Genomic DNA, 18,748 nt, shown 5'->3' with positions numbered 1-18,748 from the left:
CGTATAACAGGCCCAGATGCTTCATTTAGGGGAAGTTTAGAAAGTCAGTCCCCAATGGAGGGCATTTACTTACATTCATCCCAAACGGTACAGAACTAAGGGAACCAGAGAGGCACAGGGGGGAAACTAATTAATGTTCCATTTATTTTAGTACAAAGAACAGAACTTCCTACTGGAGTAGCCACAAGCTCGCTGGACTCAGTCCTTCAGTGGCGATCCTGTACCCCACTTTCTGAGTGGGACGGTTGCGAGCAAGCACATCTGATGTGAAAATTTCCCAGTTTATTTGTGACTGTTCTAATAAAATGGGAGCATAGGATTTCTAAATTTCAAAGCAATTCCAAATGAAAAAAAAACCATAAAAATCAACTTACCACCCTTTTTATTTTGTCTTTGTGTCTTTAGCCACCTTGTAGTGATCCAGGTGCCATTTCAGCAACAGCGACATAGCTATACACTTGTGTGCCACCTTTCATACCATGCATCCCCAGGTGCTTTGCGATGCAGATACAAGTGAGGTTTCAGAACCAGGCACAGCTAACCAAGCACCCTTGAAGTAAATTCCCTTTGGACCTGAACTTCTTAGTTTAAAAACAAACCCCAGAGCTGAGTCCCCTGTTGATAAACAACCTGGTAATTTTTTTAAAAATTGAACAAATCTGTCCTTATGTGTTTTAATTCTTTATACCTGAAATCAATTTTGATTTAATATCTTCATTTTAAGTGACTTTACATTATATTTTCATGAGACATGTCCTCAATCATAAAACAGCTAAAGGGATTCACCATGATAATGAGTTAAGCTGTAGAATGTGGAACTCTTAATCTAATAGCACTTTACTACATAAGACATTTTTAATAGCTACGGTTTCTGCAGTTCATTAATCTAATTTACTAGTAGTCTTCCATTAAAAGACAGCCTCTTTAGGTTTATTGGACCAAATTTTAATATTAATTTTATAGTACAATTTGGTTGACTTGTTCAAGAAATTCAAATAAGATGTGTCAAATACAAATAAGACTTATTTAGTCATTACTCGGTTCATGAGGGGTGAAAAACAATTATGACACTATTTTAACCTCCTTTTTGTTATAGAGCACTTAGCACCTCCATCCCAACCTGATGGGAAAATCGAGGCTTTGTCCTCTGATCACCTTTGTATGGAAAACTTTAACCGTAAAATTAAAGCACAAAATAAAAACTACCTGTAATTATTCACACAGTACTATTGCTTATGCCCTGTTTCCTTTTTCTCCTCTTTTCTCCTGATATGTATCTTCTTAAAAGTGCCAATAAATGGTAAGTTCCCCCATCACCCCATGGAGAAGGTGTGGAGGGAGTGGGAGTGTGTGTCTCTTCTGTAGATCCCGACGAAGCCAGCTGGCTCTGCTCTGTGTTGGCCTGCATGTTAGCTCCTGTAGAACATTCCATGTGTGATGTGTTAGTCCACAATATTTTGTCAAGCTTTCTGATACTGGAGCATGCAAAGTGACTCATCAAACCAAGTTCCCTTTTATTTTTCCTCTTTTCTTGGATTTTATCTATCGAGTCCACATTCCCATCGCTAGCTACACAAGCCAAACCATCCTGTGCACTTTTGTTTTGCTCACAGAACATTTGTACAGTTTATTCAGTTCATCATAAAAATTAGTTAACTACTCTTTGGAAGAAATACAAGACTGGTTTTCTACCAGGCCTTGATGAAGTTTCAGACAGAAACTTCTATGAACTTTAGCACCCAAAGGCTAAAGGATTCTTATCAACCAGCTTTGTGAAAGCAATATATCGTTTGGACTGCTTTGTAAAAACCAAGATCCCTGCCTCATTCCTATCAGTATTGCCAATCCCATGTAAATTTCTAAACATTTAACTTCTTTTCCGCTAAGCCATCATAGGGATTATTGCAGCTGTAGGTTGAGGGGATGTCAGCAGCAAGGTCTTAGCATTCTCAGTGATTTCAACACAGCCTGCTGGTTGGCCCTCACTTTCTCCATGCTTTCTTTTCCTAGACGAAACCCACACGATGGCCAGTGACACCAGCAGCTTGGTGCAGTCCCACACGTACAAGAAGCGTGAGCCGGCCGACGTGCCCTACCAGACGGGGCAGCTTCACCCCGCCATCCGGGTAGCAGACCTGCTTCAACACATCACGCAGATGAAGTGTGCCGAGGGCTACGGCTTCAAGGAGGAATACGAGGTAGGCATGGGCTTGGCTCCAGGGCCCCTTCTCAGCCTTCCTGTGCATCATGCCAGGAACTGTACTCACAACTGACCCTGCCAGCCAGTGGGGCCCCATGGGGGCCACCAGAAAGAGACCAGGCATTGCAGCCATGGCTCCATTGTCATCTGGAGGTAAGATCTATTACCAGGAAGCTAACATATGTTAAACGGAAAAAGGAGAGCCACTTCACCTTTTCCCTTATTCTGCTTAATACGCAATGAAAACAGAGCCCTACCAGGCTCTCTTCCTCACTGTTGATCACTTTGTTGGCTTTTCCTGTAATTAAGTATGATGTTAAATCCTAATAATTTTGTAGTAGTTATCTCAGGAAGAGACTATCCACTTAAAACAATTATAGACCAACCAGTGATGTCATGGGGTGGATGGAGATCAGAGGGACTGGCTAGTGTCATAGTTGTTACAGCTGTTATGTCCTTCCAAACCAGAGAGTGTGTCATTGTCCTGGGATCTCGTGCAGACAGCTTTCAGGGCATCCCAGGAACGGCAATATTCTCTTACCCTATGCAAAATGTAGGGCTCATCTCTTTCACTTCCTGTCATTAGCTAATTCTTTTGGAAAGTCATTCAAGAACTGAAAAGAGTGAATTCATTTAAAGAAATCTGATTCAAAGAAGCTCACGTGATGTGAGTGTATGAGTGGGAGGAGCAGGTTTCTCTTTTTACCTTATCAAAATTAGTTCACAGTCATTGCTAAAGATAAAGTAGCATGCTTATAGTAAAAGTAGGATTATATAGATATGTGGCTTTTTTAAATCTTAGAATGTATTTCTGGTCGTGTATCTACCCGACTAGCTCACAGGTGGAAAACATCTTGTCTGTAATAAGAGTATTTTTGAAATCAGTTCCTACCATCTACAAAGCCTACAACTTTCAAACTGCTTCTTTCTCCTCCTAGGGAATACTCATGATACTTCATTTTAGGTCCCACATGCTGCGTTGTCTTAGGTTTAGTTCCATTTCTGAGCTTAATGGCCAGATTCATCAGAACAGCGAGAGACATGCACTGTGATGGCTAGTCTTCTTTTAAGACAAGATCTTTGGTCCAACACAGACACAGACACACCCGTTGCTGACATGTGCATTCTCCTGTGTTGCCAATGGACTTCTCTTCAGAAGAGCAAAGCCAAGGAAACTAATTCACACCAGCGCCCAAGGGTTTGATTTAAGTCCATGGAAATATTTTCAGATGAAGTTCTGCATTTTAGCAACCCTGAAATTCTTATGTAGCAATTATTTTAGATTTACCTTTAGCACTTTATAACTCAGTGAAATTGACTGCCTTTCCATATTTCCTCATGCACTTTAAAAAGCTAGCATAGGAATTAATAGGATTAAGAGTAAGACTTCCAAAAGCATTAATATCTTATGAAAGACAAAATTAGGTTACTGAGAAAATAGAAGCCTAGTGAATAGAGGTGATGTCTGAGTTCTATCCAATATTCTGAATGCAGATATTGCTCAAATGTTCATTAAAGATATTAATGTCAGAAAGATTAGTTATAGGCTTAAATAACAATTCATAATATAACCTGATTCTAATTTTCCATGGATTATTTCAAAATACTTACCTTGGAACTTCCTGTAACACACTCTAGATGATACATATTTGAAAGTGTGCATAAAATATTTCTTGTTCGTGGTATCCTGCAGAAATATGACCTGTAGTTGCAAAATGAAATAATTTATACTCATTTTAAGCATATTATAATTGATGATTCAATGAGTTGTTATACTTTGAAATAAAATGTTAATTAATTACATTTCAAAATGCTCTTTTTCTGCCCTGGCTGGTGTAGCTCAGTGGATTGAGCACGGGCTGTGAACCAAAATACTCTTTTTCTCATCTAGCTACTCAGTGAATTAGAGAGGACTACTTAAAAGAAATATATATAAGTGTATGTAATCATCACATTATACACCTTAAACTTACATGTTATATACCAATTATATCTTCATAAAGCTGGGGGAAAAGTTAGTACTTTTAAACACCAAAGCCATTATCAGTTTTTAAAAAAGAAAAAGAAAGAATGAAAAAAAGAACATATACTAGAGAGGAAAGTAGGAACAAATAAGAAGGTACTATTGGGGAAAATATGAAATAGAAACTTTTCTTAATAATAATCGCAGCACTGAATAATTTTCAGAAAATGAAATGCCCCTCCCCGGGGGTAGGGTGCTGCTTTTGGCAGGAGGACCGTGGTGGGACCGAGTGATGGGACTGAGGAGTGGTGCTGGTATGTGGGTAAACCCCCGCAGTGGCAGCAGGGAGAAGGGGAGGCCTATTAAGCTGTGAGTCGCCTCAAGCCTGGGTCGTACCTTTGGCATCCTTGCCTGCGTGTGTCGCTGAACTACATGCCCATATCTTTTCTAGAGGCACAGCCAAGCTGCTGGGAATTACAGGAGCACTGATAGGTCCCAGGCTACATATACTCTGCTCCACGTTCTCTAACCCCAGGGAATATTTATTCTAGTGTGAATCTGGAAAGTCATAGCACAGTTAGTTTTTTAACTTCGCATGGCTTTTAGAACTCTACCCGAAGGTACTTCTTTGAATCATGAGGTACGCATCTGTCCCTCTAACCTGCACCAAGAGTCAGGAGTGCTGTGCTCCCTGCCGTAGTGTGAATCTCTCAGGGCAAATGCTGCGAAGCCGTGGTGTCGAGCACAGGCCCTGGCTCCAGACTGCCTGTATTGCAACTCAACTCTCCTTCCTACCACTTGCTGTGTGACCTTGCACAAGTTATCTAACCTCTCTGGGCCATCTGTAAAATGGAATATCTATGGTATCAACCTCATGAGGATTAACCCACTTAATGCGTCTTAAGTGCTAGACTTGTATCTGACATTCAGTTGAAGTGTTAACTAGTAAAAGAGAAAAATACTAATACAGAGTGGGGCAAAAGTAGGCTTACAGTTGTTCGTATGGAAAATAATACAATGATAAATACTAGTACAATAATAAGTTGTGTTTTATCTACTCACAATTGTAAACCTATTTTTGCCTCAGCCCGTATAAGATCCGAGAACGGAGGTTTACAGGGCGTTCTTTATCGGGAAACGGTGTCGGCTGCAGTTCAGCACAGCTCTCACTTCTCGTGTTCAGCACTCTGAGGAAAGGGCTCAGTACGTTTTCACTTTAGCTCTAGGGCTAGGTAGTTTCCTTACTACATATCATATGTCATCAAAAGTCCCCATTACAAAGGAACTTACATAAGTAGGTAGGTTTGATTCTGTGGATGAGATTTAAGGTGTTAGAAAATAGTATATTTAAATATATGCTATTACCTTTCATTGCTAACACTATTTTCATATCTGTTAGGAAAGTCCTAAGGAGTGGTGTAACTGGAGACCACACAGTATTCTTTTAAGAAAAGGTTCTACTGGTATTTTCAGCAAGGCAGGCTTTAGGGAAAGTTTAATTTCATAAGTTGTACTTAATCCACCAGACAGCATTAACGGTGTGCCGTGCGTCTGGCACTGCTGGGTGCCCTGCCCTCGGGAAACTCACTCTGAAGGAGGAAGCAGCCACATAGTGCCTGAAGGGGGTTAAACCCCACAAGAGAACTTTGCAGTGGTGCCCTTAAGGCCACTGGGGGCACCTGAGCCAGCCTGAGGTGCAGTACTGGGCAAGGATGACTTTTTCCTTGAAGGATGGGCAGGAATTGATGAGAGGGTGAAAGAGGGCAGATTTCAGATAGATACAAAAGAGAGCAGGGTGCACTGGGACATTAGCCTGAATCCTAGGAGGGGCTGGCAGGTGCGGATGCCAGGGCTCCATCACGAAGGGCCCTGTATGTCTTATCAAAGAGTTAGGACGTCATTCTGGAAGCCACAGGAAGGGAAGAAAGACACAGATAACATGAGTCTCGTACCTGTACTGGGATGCAGATCTGTTTAGTGGAAACTGCTTAGTTTTTAAACATTATTTGTACAAGACACAGAGGAATTAATTGATTGAAAAAAAAAATAATCAGTACCCAAAAAAGAAAAGGGCAGAGGGCAAATGTACCACTGAGGAAGTATACCGTGAACTGCCTTGCTCTCTGCTTGTTCAAAACCGCTGCGGCGTGGTGCTTGGCTTAGACACTGGCTGAAGACTGAACCTTATCTGGGGTTACATGTCAAGAAAGTCCCAGTTGCTGCTGTGACTCCGTGTAATCATCCTGGCGGTCTCTCTGGTTTTCTTCAATCCAGGTATGTTATGTTGGGGAAACCAGCCATCTAGTTGTAAAATAGTTTTGAAACAGTGACTTTTTCTCTGTCAACAGGGTTTAAACCAATTCATCTTTATCTTTTTCAAGACAATATGTCTGAAAATTGGCTTAAACACTGGGAGGATTCATTACCACTCAAGTACGTGACAGAAGTGTGTCCAAACAAAGGGGACACATGTGGTGGGGATGAGACAGAGCAGCCCTCAGTGCATATTTTGTATTTGACTTTGTTCTAACAAGATCGTCACATGGCACCTCTCACCAGGGAAATGCCGTAATTTGATTCAAAGGAAACTCAAACGTGAATCACAATAAAAAAATAAACATGCTGAATTGAATAGAAAATGGCATGTCGTCTGTGGAGAGTAGATGAGGGTCTCTGGAGAAAGACCAAATAGAAAGGGCAAGCTTGCTGCACAAGAGGAGCTGGTTCTTTCTCCCAGCAAGCAGAGTGGTCTGGGGTAACTCCTGCGGGGAAATCTGTGGGTTTACCAAACATGAGAAAAGGAGGTAGCTGCACTCAAGGGGAACCATGTACGACTGAGTTGTCCTTCCTTACAGACTTCTGGGCCTAAATCAAAAGGGAGATTGCCATGACACCGTAGCTCCGCCCTGAACCCACAAGTCCGTCCTGGGTGTCCTGAGCCCGCCACTTCTCACTGCTCCTGCAGCGTTAGAGCTGACATGCCCCACACTGCCATGGGTAGTGGGCCGGGAGCGGGCCCCACCTCCCTGGTGGCCCTGCAGGGTTGGAGAGTGAGTTTTTCCCCCTCTCTAGGGCCCCTAAGGCCTTCTTTGGTCCTTGGTTTTGGGTTTTGTTTTGTTTTGTTTTGTTTTAATTCATCCTACATTTCTAGGGATCTAAGCAGAAAGAGATTAACCTTCAGTACAAAAGTAGTCATGTGATTCAGAAAGACTGTACTTTGATATCATTGTAAAATTAAGATAAAGGAAGGACAACAATTTAAAACTACTCACAGGTAGGGATCCAGAAAAACACAGACGTAACTGTTTCATTAGCTAATAATCAGTAACACTCTGGGGCACAAAAGTTCATTTTCCAATTACTAAAGCTGAAACTTATAAACCTAAGTAACTTTTGGCATTCTACTCTCAAAAAGTATGTATGTGTGTATCTAAATAACATATAAATATGTATTATATAAATATATTTAGAAAAACATCATCTTTTCTACCCCACCTATTTTTATCCTGTGTAATATATCTCCATGGTACAAACAATGGTGATTAACTTTGTAATTGAATGTGAAGATTGTTTTTTAGCTAAATTTAAACTGAGGAATTGAAGACATTATGCCAAAATCTTCAGGCTTAAGTACAACTGTGCATTTTTTCTAAGGAATCTGATTTTCTTTAAACATGTCTTTTACAGCTCCTTGTAGATCTTTTTTGTAATGTATGAGTTGTACATATATTTTGCCTTCTCATCCTTTCCCCTGTTTTCTAAGTAAAACAGCTGATTTTGTTAAATGGAAGCACAATGTTATATTCAATGCCTTTGTCTACAGGAGTCCCCCCTTATCCACAAGGGATACATTCCGAGACCCCAGTGGATGCCTGATACTGTGGAGAGTACCACTTTATATACCAGGTTTTTTTCCTATACATCATACCTACGATAAAGTTTAATTTATAAATTAGGCACAGTAAGAAATTAGCAACAATAACTATAGAACAATTCTAAAATATACTGTAATAAAAAGTATATGAACGTCTGTGGGGCCACCGTTAAGTAAAATAAGGGTTGCTTGGACACCAGCACAGCAGTACTGCCTGTGATCACCAACGTGGCTACCAAGCGACTAATGCGCAGGGGCGTGCCCAGCCTGGAGACGCTGCGCAAAGGAATGACTCATGCCCAGGCGGGATGGGGCGGAATGTGTGTGATTTCAGCACACTACCGAGAACAGCGTGCAACTTAAAACTTATGAATTGTTTATTTCTGTAATTTCCCATTTAATATTTTTGGACCATGGTTGACCACAGGTAACTGAAACTGTGGAAAGTAAACCATGGATAAGGGAGGGACTGCTATATATTTGACAAAGTTGTGTGAAGTTAAGAAGGAATTATCGTTAAAACATCTCACTTGGCCTCTAAAATGTATTTTTTATTTACTTGCCTCCCACTCTGGGGAAGCCAGTAAAACCTTAAAAAAAAAAAAAAAAAACCCCACTCCCTGAAAACCACCTCTTCTCTGAGGAGGTTGCCGTTAACAGTTCCCCTTTCAGATGCCCTTGGACAGGACAGGCCTCGGCTGGGAAGACAGGACCCGATCTCAGCGGGCTGGCAGCAGAGCACAGAGCAGAGGCCCCAGGCGCCTGTCTCTGCCCTGTGGGAGGTTAGCTGGCAGGGGGAGAATTGCATGTACTTTTGGAAAAGTTTTAAAAGCAGAGCACGTCAGCCCCTCTGTTGAGTTTTGAAAAAAGGGGCAGGGTAGGTAGAATAAAAGTTACTTTGTGGTTCATATCTTACAGAACCACTGCCTGACACAGCCGGGGCAGAGGGACCTTCAGCTCACCTGCAGCCCACACACTTTTCAGATGTGCTTTTCAGTTCCCAGTTCACATTCTCAGGCACCAGCCGAGTCGATCAATTGCCACAATCAGTGCAGGTTATTTTCTGTCCCACAGGACGCAAAACAAAGCCACTGAAGCTAAAGATGGGGAGTTGGGGGGAGCACTGGCAGCACTGTAAATGCATTAAGAATCACAACAGCTGCGCCTCCAATGGCCATAGCAGCCAAGTGAGTTTTGACATGTTTTTTCCTGTAACTATCATGGTGATGCAGAGCCAGGTCCATAACAAAATGATAAAAACTCCTGATATTTTGAGGTTTCTTCAAGCTATTTGGGACAAGTCAAGTGTATGTGATACTTTCTTGTAAATAAAAGTTTCTGCATGTTTTGAAACAGTGCAATAGAGAAGGTTGATTATACCACGAATACTCGGTTTACTTTTTTCTGAACTACAAATATAAGAGTCTGTTTAATTTGTTACTTGCTCCATTTTGTCGTGGTAGCTTTCAGGACCTCTTAGGTGTTAGCTGTTTCTTTTTAAATCCAATTTCCTTTTGCCCATGACCCTGATAATATCATGTATAAGCTCAAACTTCAGAAAATTTGATCCAAAAATGTTATTTTCTGTGACTCTCCATCCTCGTTCTGATGATAGTTCATGACGACAGTTCTGATGAGGTAGACAGTTTCCAATTTGTGCGAGACACTTCTAGTCGACTGTCTGGTTTTTATTTTGAAGCTGGTTATTAGAATTTTTCCTGCACTGGGGGAGTTAAGCACTTTTCCCATTTGCTCACAGGGTTTTAGTGTCAGATGCCATCAGCCACAGGGCCCGGCCCAGAAGGGACTGTAAATGTGCCAGTGTCCTAACACCTGCTGACCTCACAAGTGTCTGGAATCACTTGGATGGTGTCACCTCCCACAAATGTGGTCTAGCAAGTTTCGGAGGAGTTGTCATTCCCTCTCCCTCACCTCTGTACCAGCAGGTCACAAGTCCTAACTACTTTCTCTACCCTCCATTTTTAGTTCCATCCCTTCCTCTCAGATCCCACTCGCCTAGCCCTCATCTCTGGCCTGTACCATTGTAAGAGTCCCCTAATTGATCTCTCGACATTTAGTCTCCCTCTTCAAATCTGTCCTCCACTCTGCACCCAATTTTCTTTGTAAAGCTCAGACGTTATCACATTCGACTCATGCTCAAATATCTGCTGTGGATCCTTCCAAAAATAAGAAACTCTTATGCATGGCATACTCAGTCCTCCGTGATGTGAGCTCAGCCCGTATTCCGGGCTTTTGTTTAAATTACAGCTACTTTCCACCATGTGCCTTGGGGTCTAGCTCTTCTGAATTACTCTCCATCTCTCACACTCCAAACACCTTATTGTCTCTGAGCTGTGCTTCATGTTATGGCTCTGCCTAGGGTGACTTCTAGCTCCTTCTTCACTTGCTAAGTCCATTCAGATCCAACTCACATATCACCTCCTCCTGAAGCTTTCCCTGATCTCCCAGTCAGGAATCACCATTCCCTTCACAGTTTCATAGCTCTGTGTTTGAATAACATAGTAGGCAACATATTAATTGACAATACAGTGGACAATAAATATATTAATGATAATATAGTAGACATGTTAATTGATGGTACAGTGGACAGTACATTAATTGATAATACAGTAGATAATATATTAATTGATAATACAATGGGCAATGCATTAATTTATAATTCAGTAGGCAGTATATTAACTGATAATATAGTAGGCTATATATATTGATTAACTGATTCAATAGATATTTGACAAACACTGTTAAGTTACTTTATATTTGCTGAATTGATTTCTGTGTATTTAAACATACATACCCTCTAGAAATGGGAATGAAGTTAAAGATAGGTAGAGCTAGGAAATATGTATGTTCAGAATGGTACAGATGAACGGGAGAGCTCAAGTGAGTTAGTGGCACCTAAGCAGTAGAAGCAACTCTGCTGACCAACTTGAACCTTACCAATGCTGATCATTTTAAAATAGCAAGAATGGATGTGGTTCTGTCTGATCATTTTACCCATTGAATGCCAACCATATATTTAAAAATTTCAGGATAAATATTTGTAATCCATGTTTGCTTTAAATTTGTTATGTAACTGCTAATAAAAATAATAGAGAATTATTTAGGTGGAACTCAGTGCACTATTCCAAGGGAGAGACTGTATATCATCATACAGTTTCAAGGCTCACAAAGGTAATTTGTGTTATCACAGACATATTTTAATGGGAAGCAAGGTGTTGAGGAATACCTTGCTCCTACTAAATACTTTGCGCCTAATTGGCTCCTACAATTTTGATGATGATGTTGATGGTACCTACCTTTGTCTAACACCTAATCTGTCAGCACTGGACAAGGATACACGCACACACAGAGATGTATTTCTAGCCACAGGCTATTGCATTATCATCATACCCATTTTGCAGATGAGGAAATGACTCCAAATGTAAGTAACTTGTCCAAGGCCATCCCACTATGGAATAGTAGAATTTATTTCATAATATATTGACTCTAAAGTCCATGTTCTTCCAACACACATCATTTCCTATACAACACCACAGGGATATAGACCTATAGAAATTAACCTTGTGTTTTATTGATTTGACTTGTGATTTCATGGCGAGAGTGTTATTTTTCCTCTGTGTGGTTTTGTTTGCTTTGAATTGTTCTCTCCTTTGGCAGAAGACCCACCCAGCCCTTGTGGCCCCATTGACAGTGCCAGCTCTGGTGTGTTTTAACATCTCAGCTGCAGCAGGTGCTGCCCATTAACCTTGCTCAGTCCCCAGCTCTGAAAGCAAGGTCATTCCGACATTGCTCTTCTCCTGCTCTGGTTTTGCATTGTCGAGAGATGAAGGAAAATCATTCTGCAGATATCCGCCAACCTGACTCATCAAAACCCACCAGGACCAGTTATAAGCTAAAATCAAGATACAGCTCTTGAGTGCGTAGATTCTATATGCCACGTCCCTGGATTACTACTGCCAGGCGACCCAGTTTAGGGAGAAAAGGAGGAGAAGGGAGAAAAATGAATGTGTGAGTTTGAGTTGTGGGTGAAAGCCAAGGTTTTCTAAAAGATCACTCTGGAATGGTGACTGTTATGTTACCTGGATCTCTGTTACCTATGATAACAGGATACCCTCTGTTAATTTTATCGCGTTAACTAGATTTCTGGCCTCCTGGCAGAGCCAAGGTAATATGTTTAAACTTCGAATAACTGATACAAAAAATAACCAATTGAAAAGTCGATTATTTTCCCCAAACAATAGTGTTGTATAGTAGAAAGGACAATAGATTAATCAGAGGACTTGGATCCCAAGTCTTTGACCTGTTGTGTCACCAAAGAGTCCCTGCTGAGACCCTAACACTGGACCCCTGAGCAAATCACTCAACTTCACTGAAGCATCTCAGTCAGTCGTGAGGACCACGTGCTCACTAAATGTGTCTGATACTGGTGGTGCTGTCACCTCAGCGATGCCAGCCTCCCTGTTTGGCTGACATGGTTCCCTGGACGGGATGCTTTCTGGTGGATGGTGAGCACTGCTGCGTGGAGACCGTCGCTGAGACCCACAGGCAGTTCTCTGGCTTCCTCTTGCAGTTTTGAGTTTGTTCGGCATTTCTCAATGAGGTGATTCCTGTCCTTTTTATCTTTTCCTCCTCTCTCCTCCCCATTTCAACCCATCCCTTTCTCCCTTCTAACCCCCACCCCATCTCCAAACACTGGGAACTCTGAGTCGAGAGGATATGGGAATGAAATTAATACATATTTGTACCAAGCCCTCAAGTGTCTGAAATGTGTTTATGATCATAGTTCCATTACCTCTCTAATCCCCACTGTCCCAGTTTTTACGGACCATAAATAATAAGGAAATATATGGGTTAAATGTTTCAAATTACTTGATTTATTTAATATTTTATAGTGTATAAATTCACATTATTGTCACATGTATTATTCAGATGAAAATAATATTGAATCTGAGCCCATAATCTTTTTGACCTGTTGTGTCACTGAAAAGAAAGAGAATATGCTGACTTTTTCAGTTTCTTCTATTGAATCTTCTGAAGTAGAAGTAGTTTTATATCATAGTGGAATTCATCAGTATTCAATATCTTAACAATTTAAAAAGTTCCTTCATCCCCTTTATCTTCTACTGTCGCCCTTTAGGGACACATGGAAAACCTTTTATCTGCTTACTTCAGGGAAATTATGTAAGAGATATTCAATAATTACAATGTATCCATTGCTAATTATAAATATATAGCATATATTTTTATATGTATTGTATTTATAAGCTTTAGGTAGTTATGCATTTGAGTTCCTTGCCAATTTTATGGCCTAAATATTATACTTGGCTGATTACTAAGTATATTTTAAGCTTACTTCTTAAAACATGAAGAGAATATACTATAAATCCAATTAACATAATTTATCTGCCTAATGAGAATGCTTGCTTTTATTTTTTTCTCTATTTTAATAATGAGAAACAGTTGTAAGGATAGAAAGTAACAAAATATTCTTTTTAAGGTTTGCAAGTCCTGATTTATTGTTGTTTTACTTTAAAAGCAATACATAATTTTTTAAAGAAACTTGAAAATTTTAAGCAAACTATAAAGAAAAATAAAATCATCCACAAACTTGTTACCAATTTTCAGTAAGTTTCCATCCAATATGTTAATGCATTAGCATCTTCATAATATTATATCATTAGTGTTTTCTATGTCTTTGCTGTGGACACTGCTAAGAATAATTCTTTGAATTTACATTCATTATTTTCTATGGATGGATTTCAAGAGGTGGAATTACTGGTTCAAAATGTATAAGATGCTTAAGGTTCTTTATGCATGTTGACCACTTGCTTTCCAGAAAGATACCAATTCACATTTGCCATCAACTCTCTCCCCGAGAATGCTCATCTCAACACACTGGTACTAAAATCAGCATTGTTTTGTTTTGTTTTTTTTAGTCTTTGCTAGTTTAATAGGTGAAAAAAGAGTATCTCATTATTGTTCCATTTGAAACTAGACATGTTTCCATATGTACACTGGCCATGGGAAAATTTTCTTTTCTGTATTGTTCATGTGCTTTGCCTCTTTTTTTTAACTAGTTATTAATGTCTCTTACGTACTTGTATGACCTCTTCTGTAGCCTGCCCTGCTTCTCTTTAGAAATATGTTGACTGTCCTTAGGCTTTATGCTTCCATAATTTAGAATCACCGTTTACTCAGAAAATGTGTACATTCCATACAGTCAGCTTCATGAAAAACTGAGTAATTTTGTTTGGAATTGCATGGGATCCATTTATAAAACTTGAGAGAATTACTTCTTGGTAATATTGGATCTTCCTATTTGTTCATGGTTCCTGCTTCCATTTATTTGGACCTTCTTTTATATTTTTCAATAAAGTTTCAAAATGTTCTTCATAAAATCTTGTACATCCTTTAGTTATGTGTACTTTTTTGTTATGGCAATAATCTTTTAAAGTTATATTTTCTTTTTATTGCAGGTACATAGAGTATGTATACATATATACCCACTATTATTTTTTACGTATTGCCCCTCTGTCCAGGACCATTTTTTAGCAGTCTTTATCTCAACCATTTTTCTGGAGATTTTTCTGGAATTTGCTCTGGAGCAATCATGTCAATTCTCATTAATGACTGTTTTGTTTCTTTTTAATCCTTGTGCAATTTATTTTTTCTTGTTTATAAAGCTGACTGGAACCTTCAGGACAACACTGAATAAACCTTAGAGTGGCAAGCATCATTGTTTTGTTCTTGATTTTTAGAGAAAGGACTTTAATGATTAACAATTACTTGTTGTTAGGTTAAGGATATTCTCTTTCATTCCTGGTTTATTAATATTATTTACCATGGGTAGATAATAAATATGATAGAATGATTTTCAGCATTTATTGTTATACAAACTAGTGATTTCATTTCTCTTCTTAATATGGTGGCATGGTCAGTTAATTAATATAATCGATATTCTAATATTGAACCAAGCCTTCATTCCTGAGATAAGCCTAACTTAGATAGGATACATCAGATGTTGCTGAATAGTGGTCACTAATGATCTTTGCACCTATGCGTATGAATGACTAGTCTCTTAATTATCTTCACATTTCCATTTTCTCATTTTAGAATGAAAAGTATATCTACTTTTTAAAATGAATGAATAGCATTCTGTACTTTTTCTTACCTCTCAAAAGAGTTCATGTGCAATTCAAATTATCTTTGGAACTTGCCTGTAAAACTGGCTAGATCGGGCAGTTCCATCATAAAATTTTTAATTACTAATTTTTAATAAATGCAGGACTATTCTGGATGTCTAGTTTTTCTTAATTTTTAGTTAATATAGTCATAGGAATTTTTTCTTTTTTAAATATATTTATTAATTATGCTATTACAGTTGTCCCATTTCCCCCCCCTCACTCCACTCCATCCTGCCCACCCCCTCCCTCCCACATTCCCCCCCTATAGTTCATGTCCATGGGTCATACTTATAAGTTCTTTGGCTTCTACATTTCCTACACTATTTTTACCCTCCCCCTGTCTATTTTCCACCTATCATCTATGCTACTTATTCTCTGTACCTTTCCCCCCTCTCCCCCTCCCACTCCCCTATTGACAACCCTCCATGTGATCTCCATCTCTATGGTTCTGTTCCTGTTCTAGTTGTTTGCCTAGTTTGCTCTTGTTTTTGTTTTAGGTGTGGTCATTAATAACTGTGAGTTTGCTGTCATTTTTACTGTTCATATTTTTGATCTTCTTTTTCTTAGGTAAGTCCCTTTAACATTTCATATAATAAGGGCTTGGTGATGATGAACTTCTTTAACTTGACCTTATCTGAGAAGCACTTTATCTTCCCTTCCATTCTAAATGATAGCTTTGCTGGATAGAGCAATCTTGGGTGTAGGTCCTTGCGTTTAATCTTGGGTAATGTAATTATGATGTGCCTTGGTGTGTTCCTCCTTGGGTCCAGCTTCTTTGGGACTCTCTGAGCTTCCTGGACTCCCCGAAAGTCTATTTCCTTTGCCAGATTGGGGAAGTTCTCCTTCATTATTTGTTCAAATAAGTTTTCAATTTCTTGATCTTCCTCTTCTCCTTCTGGCAACCCTATAATTCGGATGTTGGAACGTTTCAAGATGTCCTGGAGGTTCCTAAGCCTCTCCTCATTTTTCTGAATTCTTGTTTCTTCATTCTTTTCTGGTTGGATGTTTCTTTCTTCTTTCTGGTCCACACCATTGATTTGAGTCCCAGTTTCCTTAGCATCACTATTGGTTCCCTGTACATTTTCCTATGTTTCTCTTAGCATATGCTTCATTTTTTCATCTGGTTTTGAACAGATTCAACCAAGTCTGTGAGCATCTTGATAACCAGTGTTTTGAACTGTGCATGCGATAGATTGGCTATCTCTTCCTCACTTAGTCGTATTTTTTCTGGAGCTTTGAAGTGTTCTGTCATTTGGGCTTTTTTTTTTTTTTTTTTTTTTTTTTTTTTTGTCTTGGCGTGTCTGTTACTTTAAGGGGCGGAGCCTTAGGTGTTCACCGGGAGCGGGAGTAATGCTGGTTGCTGCGCTGTGACGCTGTACGTGGGGGAGGGGCCGAGAGGCAGCACTGGCGCCCGCCTCACTCACCTCTGGATTTCAGTCTTTCACTCCGCCACCCACAATCAAACTGGGCCCCTCTGGTGCTGGTTCCCGAGTGGGTGGGCTTGTGCACGCTCTAGGCCCCTGTGGGTCTCTCCAACGACCTCTCCTGTGAGGCTGGGAGTCTCTCCCGTTGCTGCCCCAACCCCCACGGGCATTTTCAATCAGAGGTCTGAGGCTTTATTTCCCTGCACTGGAGCCCTGGGTTGCGTGGTCTGCTTCGCTCCCCGCCGTTTGTTGGGTTTATCTGTGTGCGAATGTGGGGCCGCAGGGTGCTACCGGCTTCTCTGCCTGCCCCGTTCTCCGCCACTCTGAGTCCAGCCCTCTTGGTTTATCTGTACACGAATGTGGGGCCGCAGGGTCTGCTAGTGGTCAGACTGCCTACGCCGTTCATCCCACACTCTGCCAGTCTCGGTCCTGCCACGGCCACGCGAGTCCTCTCTGCCCCGGTGCCCGTCTCCGCCCCTCCTACTGGTCTGGATGAATGTTTATTTTGTATTTCCTTGGTGTCGGACTTCCTTGCCGTTCGATTCTACGTCAGTTCTGGTTGTGCAAGGAGGCGCAGTGTGTCTACCTATGCCGCCATCTTGGTTCTCCTCTAGTCATAGGAATTTTTTAATTTAGAAGCAAATTATCTTTTCAATTTGTACTCATGTTATTTTTTCCTTTATCATCATTAATATTGTTTACCTGTGCCTGCTTGCTTTTTTCTTGAATATTCTTGCCAGCAGTTTGTTGGTTTTATTAGTTGTTTCAACAAAATAACTTTTGGCTCTGTTTATCTTTCATACTACATTTAAATTTTTTTTCTATTTCTGTTCTTTATTAATTTCTTTCTACTTTCTTTGAGTTTATTCTGTTCTAATTCTTAAGTGGGTGTTAAACACATTAATTTTTAATCTTTTTTAATATAAATATTTATTTAAAACTATTAATGTTGTCTCTAACAGTTGAGCACTACTATCATTGACTATTATTTTTAAATTTTCACTATAATTTCTTCTTTGACCCATAAATTGTTTAGAGTGCATGAGTACATGAGTGTTGGTTTTGTTTATCAGTGCATAGGAAAATTTTTTGTAGGCTTTTTATTAATGATTTCTAACTTAATTGCATTGTGATCAGAAAATATTCATTGAAATTTGTAAACACTATTCAAAGTGTTACATGTGGCCAATTTTCTTAAATACTTTACATATTCTTAACAACGTCAAGTGAACTGTTCTATGTATTCTTTATATCAAGCTTTTAAAAAATTTGTTGTTCAGATTTTCTGTATACTTACTAGCTTTTTGTCTGTCTATCAGTTACCAAAAGAGATAGGTTAAAAGAGGTCACATACTTTGAAGTTGAGCTGTTAAGGTGATACAAGTTTAGACTGTCACTCTTCCAACTGGATTGAACATTTCATCATTTGGCAGTGATACCGTTGGCTTTAGCAATATTTTTGCCTTACAGTTTATTTTGTCTAATCTTAATTTATCTATGCCAGATTGCTTCTAATTATTAGTATTTTCCTGAAATATGTTTTCAATCTCTCATTTTAATTATGTCTCTTGTAAATAAGCATGTAGCTGGATTTTATTATATTTGTTAAGTCTTAGAGCTTTTACCTTTAAATTCCACTAATCTGCTACTTAGTATATTTTTAATTTTTTTTGCTTGTATATTTAAATTCATTTATGTAACCTTATTTTATAGTTGCTTGTTTCACTTTTTCTTATGCTTCTTTCCCAAACCCACCTTTTCTTGCCTATTTTTAATTAATTGAATTTTTGTTTGTTTCATTCTATTTTTTCCTCTACTAATTTGGAAATTAGACACTCTGTTTTACTAGTCAATATAGAAATATAAGCACACATATTTTAAAATCTAGAAATAATTTAATTGCATAACCTTCTTCGCATAAGTATCTTTCTCCCTCTCTAAATATCTCATGATAAGGGATTCCCTTATAACAAAATTTCCTTAGAATTTATAGCATCTACAAGGTAGTATTTCTTTCATTTGATCATTCATGCATTCAGCAGATGTTTACTGAGGACTCTCAGTGGTAGGCCCTAGGATTTA

General features: G+C 39.3%; 1 protein-coding gene across 2 annotated transcripts in view; it reads left to right on the top strand.

Annotated features, from left to right (window-relative positions):
• Positions 1-18,748, top strand: part of PTPRM (protein tyrosine phosphatase receptor type M) — a 788,021-nt gene that overhangs the window by 638,652 nt on the left and 130,621 nt on the right. For both annotated transcript variants that reach the window (XM_045187759.2, XM_024580360.4), the window contains one exon: positions 2,011-2,198. In XM_045187759.2, coding sequence (XP_045043694.1) covers positions 2,011-2,198 — 188 coding nt within the window. The remainder of the gene's footprint in view (positions 1-2,010; positions 2,199-18,748) is intronic.

Source organism: Desmodus rotundus, chromosome 10, assembly GCF_022682495.2.
Source record: "Desmodus rotundus isolate HL8 chromosome 10, HLdesRot8A.1, whole genome shotgun sequence".
NCBI lineage: Eukaryota > Metazoa > Chordata > Mammalia > Chiroptera > Phyllostomidae > Desmodus > Desmodus rotundus.
Note: the sequence above shows the minus strand (reverse complement) of the source record. Positions and strands in the feature narration are given on the sequence as shown.